We start from the raw sequence: 6208 nt of genomic DNA, 5'->3' as shown, positions 1-6208 counted from the left end.
GAAAAATAATACACCGTAGACTGGTGTCTATCATTGCCCAACTCGAGGGTGATGAGAGAGACTTAGTCACGTGTGTTGACATTCTCTCCTATCTATAGTGCCTTCAACCGATCCACTGTGCTGTTTAGTCAATCCTGGGCTTTGGAGCCCTGGAATGTTCACTTTGACAGCCTCTTTTGTCACCCCGATCCAGCTGGACAGGGATAACCACCTACTTTTTGTTTCTTCTTAGTTACTCTAAAATGTTTTTCTGTAGTTTTTAAATAATTTTTACTTTTGTGGAACTTGGATTAAATCCACAACTTTGCAACTGCCAGGCAAGTAAGTCCTATGACACCGAGATAGTCCCCCAGCCCTACTTTTAAAAAAAGGATTTATTTCTTTTTACTTTATGGTAATGTGTGAGTACGTGCATGTATGTATATGTAACCCACATGTCTCCGGTGCCTGAGGAGGCAAGAAGAGAGCATTGAATGCTGTGGTTAGCATACAAATATATGGGTTTCATTAGAACACATACATGTAACACTATTCTCTGTTTCTATTCGCTGCCATCTCTCTCTCCCTCCGCTTCTTGGAAATCTCCTTCCTTTCTCAGACTGTCTTTCTCCTTTCATGACACGGGTAGTCCATGACCTTCTCTTGTCCTCCCTTCTCCCTTTATTCATATTACCCACATTAATACTCTCATGCTATATGCAGGTTCATATGTGTATATGTGTGTGGAAGCAATTTAAATATAGATTCTGTATAAAAATATACAGAATATAAAATATATAAAAAATAACATTTTTCTGAGTCTATTTCACTTAATATAATGATCTTAACTTCCAGTTATTTCCTGTGAGTATCATAATTTCATTCTTTATAGCAGAGTAAAATTCTGGTGTATACACACACATACCTACCACATTTTCTTGATCCATTTATCATTAATGGATATTCAGGCATCTGATTCTGTATCTTGACTATTGTGAACAGTACATTATAAATATGGCTTTGAAACATCTATGTGGTGGACTGACGTAGGGTTCTTCGGGTATACATCCAGGAAGAATGGTATAGTTGAGTAAGATGGTAATTTCATTTCTGGTTCTTTTAGGAACCTCTGTACTGAGTGGCTGTCCCTGTTCTGATTCTGCATTAGTCACTTATATTGCTGCTGTGCCAGAAACGTCTTGGCAGAAGCAGCTTGATGAAAATGAGTATTTTGGCTCACAGTTTCAGGAAATGGTGCATCTTCGTGGGGAAGTCATGGCAGCGAGAGGAGGGGGGAAGCAGCAGGCAGCTGCTCTCATTTTGTCTGCAGTCAGGGTACAGAGAATGATGGAGTTTTAGTGGCCAGCTCGCTCTCCTCTTGAATTTCCTCCAGAATCCTAGCCCACGGAATGATGCCACCCGCAGTTAGAATGTGTCTTCCTATCTCTGTTCCAGCTAACTCCCCACAGGCATTCCCGGAAGAACCTGATTTAGACAAACAAGCATGCTCAGCAGTTTCTCCTCTAAGTAATTCAAGATTCTGGCAAATTGACAATCAATATTAACCTTCACAGATACACACTGGCAGTGTCTTTTGAATTTGTTAGGTCTACTGGATATCAATGCCCTGCAGGATTAGTTGTCGGCAATAATTGTGGAGATAGAAAAATAAAAAGAAACCAGCGCATCCATATGCCTCTTCTGCTATATTTTGTGAAATCTTTGCCACCCTTCTCTCAAATTTGGGCCCATAGTTTCCTAATATGTAGGAAATACTCTTTGTCAGTCAAGGTTCTTTTAACCACTTCACGCTGTTGTGGATGGTGAAGGCTAAGGATGTTTCAAAGGGGAACAGAGTGAGACCAGTCTCTGCTAGGATTTTCTAAAGTCTATATAAAAATTAGAAAGTTATCAGTGAACTTTTGCCCTGACACACAATATTTGGAACTTAGATGTCGAATGGCATGCTACAGCCGGGTGTAGTTAGGATGGGGAAACAGCTTCGTCACTATTAGCGCCCTTACGGTCATCTTTGTTGCCTGCCTAATTATCCTCTCATGTATTTAAACTTTTTTCTTTTCATCTAGCTACTAGCCACTAGTTTTATTGAACTGTACTTCGAAAGTATTTTTCAAGATAAACATCATATTTTCTTTTTATCTTTTAAATTTTACTAAGAATACAAGCAAGCATTATTATTCATAGAGTTGGTGAAAGCTTAGCTTTGTATTTTTATGTTGTATAACTTTGCGTAGAGAATAATGAACATTATTGATGAATATACTTTGGATATAATTTTGAAAATATGGATATTTATAACATTGTCTTTGTGCAAATTTTTATTTATTCTTTTCTCATTTATTACATCTGACCACATTTTCCCCAAAAGAAACATTTTATTTACTTGGCAAACATGAATGTAAAACAGGGCCTGAAAACTGAAAAAGATAATGTCAAGTTCTTTTTGACTTTTCATTTTCAGTGTCAAACTGACAGGTCTGTTTTAGTAGCCGAGCCCTTGGGCTCAAAGAGAACCAGTTCTCTTCACTGTTGCCTGTTGCTCAAATTCCAGGAATGCCAGCCTGTTCCTTTTTTTAGAAAATGCAGCTGCTGGTTCCTGGCTTGTTCTATCCATCCCAGACTTCAATGACAACTGCTAAAGATGTGGAAGGGGGAGGGGAGGTGTGGGGGAAGGCCTGCTGTCAGGAAAGAATTTTAATAACGAGGGTAGAGGTAAACTGGTCAGTTTAGTGTAGACATTCTAGGATATATTCTGCGAAGTGAGGGGGATAAAAAGAAAAAGTCAACATGACTTTAAAGCGGTGTGGGGGGGGGGAAACTCTGTTCTTTTCATAATGTATCAGTCATGAATTAGTTTCAGAATTCTTGTCAAATGTTTGATCAACTTACCAAATAGTTTTTAGAATCCCTCCTATATCCCAATTGCTATCTAATCCCCAGGAAGAAAATTTTATCAAATGAGAAAGATTACAGTCTTTGTTTCAGTATACTTTGTCACATATTTCTTCAATCTTTTTATCCTAACACACTAGCCATGTGACTCTCCAGATGGCAATTTCTCCACTTCCCTTTCTGTCCAACATAACTCTTTTGTCCAACACCCAAGGCCCTTTGTAATCAGATTCAGGGCTATCCTATCAGTCCCATTTCTTCTTAGCTTTTTATTATGTTCCCAATAGGCCACGGTGTCTTCTTATAATTTTATGTTGGAAGTCCCAATTCCTACTTACCCTTTACCCTTGAGCTGAAATGCTACATACCTTAAGCCACATCCTGCGAGTCCTCCCTTTTTGCTCTGGACTATGTTATGGTACTTTTGTGCCTGGAAAAAAATGTGAAACATGCCCCTCCCCCAAGCAATGCTGAAGTATGCATGGGCAGCCTGTTTAGATTGGGTTTCATGGTCTTGTGCCTACCACTGTTATAATCTCCAGTAATGTAATATTGAGGCTATGTGTATTCAGTATTTATTTTCTTCCAGAAGAGAAGCATGAGAGTTAGTGTTTCATCTTTGTATCTCCAGCATATACCATCAGCTTGGTATACTTCAGGTACACAGTAATGGGCCTGGGCAGTGAATGAATGAATAAATTCATCATCATTCATTTTTGATATATCAACTGACAATTTTTTTATAGTCTTCTCCTACTATTTCTCATGACTTCTCTTTACAGAATGCTGTCAGAAGGGTATCTCAGTGGACTTGCCTACTGGAACGACATTCATTGGAACTGTGCATCTTATAATGAACCCGTCACTGGAGAACAAGGCAAGGAGACAAGTTCTGTTGCTGCTCTTTCCTATTCCTCTGTGAATGAAACACAGGTCCAAAGTGTTTACGTGAGCTGCAAATCCTCCAGCAAGTTCATCTCATCAGTGCATGCGAGAGGGAGTCAACACGGCAGAAGCCAGAGCAGAACAGTGCTGCAAACAAACCCCAACCCTGTATTTGAAAGTCCAACCTTGGCCACAGTTGACATTTGCAGAGAAGCCATCAGAGAGACCTATTTGGTCCCACCTTCTTGCAAAAGTATTTGCAAAAATTACAATGACTTACATATTGCGGGAGGACAGGTGATGGCCATTAACTCAGTAATGGCAGATTTCCCCTCAGAGAGCAGCTTTGAAGATGGCCCTTTGCTGAGGTCATCTGAGATTCCTTTGCCCATGGAGGACTCCATTTCCATTCAGCCCACTGAATTTCCCCTCAAACCCATTCAGCGGCACTCATCCTACTGGAGAATAACCAGCATCAAAGAGAAAAGCAGCCTGCAAATGCAGAAGCCTATTTCAAATGCAGTGCTCAACGAGTATCTGGAGCAGAAGGTGGTAGAGTTATATAAGCAATACATTATGGACAATGTGTTTCATGACAGTTCTCCTACCCAGATTCTGGCATCAGAACCCATCATGACAAACGTGGACCAAATTAGTCTTCAAGTTTCTAGAGAGAAGAATCTGGACACCTCAAAAGTCAAGGACATAGTTATTAGCCACTTACTGCAGTTGGTCTCATCGGAGATCAGCACCCCTAGTCTCCATATTTCTCAGTATAGCAGTATAACACCATAGAGAAGATTTCTGTCAGTTCCTCTTGTTCCTATCAATCCCTAAGCAATACTGTATTCATTTATTCAGAGGATGTGAGCGAGGGAATAATGGAAGGGAATTAAGGACTAGTGAAGGAGTGTTTGAGAAATCTCATACTACTCCCCATGCTGAAGGAATACAGGAAGAGGAACCATTCTGTCTCAAGGGCAGGTTTATACAGAAATAGAGTAAAAATGAAAATGATCACAGAGGGAAGGAAGGGGTTACAAGGCAGTTATAGGCGTACTGAAATGGGAAGATAAACCCAATCAGGAACAAAAGGAAACACTATGGCTAAACTCTAAAGCCAGCGGGCTTCAGGATCAGGGAGTAAACATGTCTTTCACAGTCACATAAATTGTTCTAGGCTGTTTCTTCTAGAAAGAAATGAACTACAGGAAGGTTGTTAAATTTGGGTAGACTAACATTTTTCCAGGTATAAGCTTGTATCTTTTTTTCTCTATTCTGTATCAGTAGGTCATTTAGGTCTATTCTTTGTATATATTAAAGGTATACCAAACGAATTACAATTGTTTACTTTTTTTTTGCAACAAGGTTCAATGTAGTTCAGGCTGACTTTGCAATCGTTATATAGCCAATGATGTTGAATTTCTTATCTTCCTGCATCTATCTCACAAGTGTTGGTATTATAGGCATTTACCATCTCACATTTGGGTGTGTTTATGTTTTTGAATGAAAAGGTACAGTCACAAGACAATGACTTAAATCCCCTAATTCTATTTAGTGATAGAGATAGCATTTTCAGTGGAAAACCTCCCACTGTATGCACTGAAACATTTTTTTTTTGCTGAATATAATTTTCATGGTGCTGTAATGTTCAAAAGGAATCATGAATATTTTTCCCATTTTTCTTTTTCATATGTTCTTTTGACCTGGAGACAGAAAAAGGTCTTCTCTATGCTCCATAAAAGACCTGGGGTTCCATAATATCAAGTTCTGTATATCTGTATACTAAAACAGTAGCTTCGTGTGTACATTACTGTCTTAATCTTCTTAATCTTTTATTCAGCTCAGGAGTTGGAAAACTATGACCTATTGGTCAAATCTAACTTTATGATAGTTTTGAACTCTTGTGAGCTAAGGATGGATTTTCTCTTTCTTTCTTTCTTTCTTTCTTTCTTTCTTTCTTTCTTTCTTTCTTTCTTTCTTTCTTTCTTTCTTTCTTTCTTTCTTTCCTCTCTCTCTCTTTCTTTTTTCTTTCCTCCTCCTCCTCCTCCTTCCTCTTCTTCCTCCCCCTCCTTCTTCTGGTAGGGTCTTTCTATTATGCAGCTCTGGTTGTCAAACTCACTATTGCTCTCTAACTTAGAGAGATCTTCCTGCCTGTGCCTCCCACATGCTGGCATTAAGAGTGTGTGCCAGTACACCACACTAGGCAGGTTTTATTATTTGTAATTTTTAATATGGTTTAAGAAACAAAAATGCTTAAATAAAAATATTCTAGAGCAAGTAAAACTTAGATAAAATTCAAAATAGAAATTTAGTGCATATAAACTAAATTTTATTTATTCATTTATTTCTGGCAGTACCGGGGATAGAATTCAAGGCCTTACGACAGACAAGTGCAGTAACACTGAAATATACCCCAAGCTGCCTATGT

The 6208-nt window shown here is 38.8% G+C and overlaps 1 protein-coding gene across 1 annotated transcript; it reads left to right on the top strand.

The window, feature by feature from the left end:
* The first annotated feature begins 3675 nt into the window (after positions 1–3675).
* On the top strand, positions 3676–5105 carry LOC121441577 (TLR adapter interacting with SLC15A4 on the lysosome). The gene has a single exon (XM_041642795.1). The coding sequence runs from the start codon at positions 3676–3678 to the stop codon at positions 4570–4572; it is 897 nt and encodes a 298-aa protein (XP_041498729.1). The 3' UTR covers positions 4573–5105.
* Positions 5106–6208: the final 1103 nt, after the last annotated feature.

This window comes from Microtus oregoni, unplaced genomic scaffold (genome assembly GCF_018167655.1).
Source record: "Microtus oregoni isolate MIOR12 unplaced genomic scaffold, Mior012 000079F_ref0000094, whole genome shotgun sequence".
NCBI lineage: Eukaryota > Metazoa > Chordata > Mammalia > Rodentia > Cricetidae > Microtus > Microtus oregoni.
The sequence above is the reverse complement of the archived record's forward strand: the minus strand, read 5'-3'. Positions and strand labels throughout refer to the sequence as shown.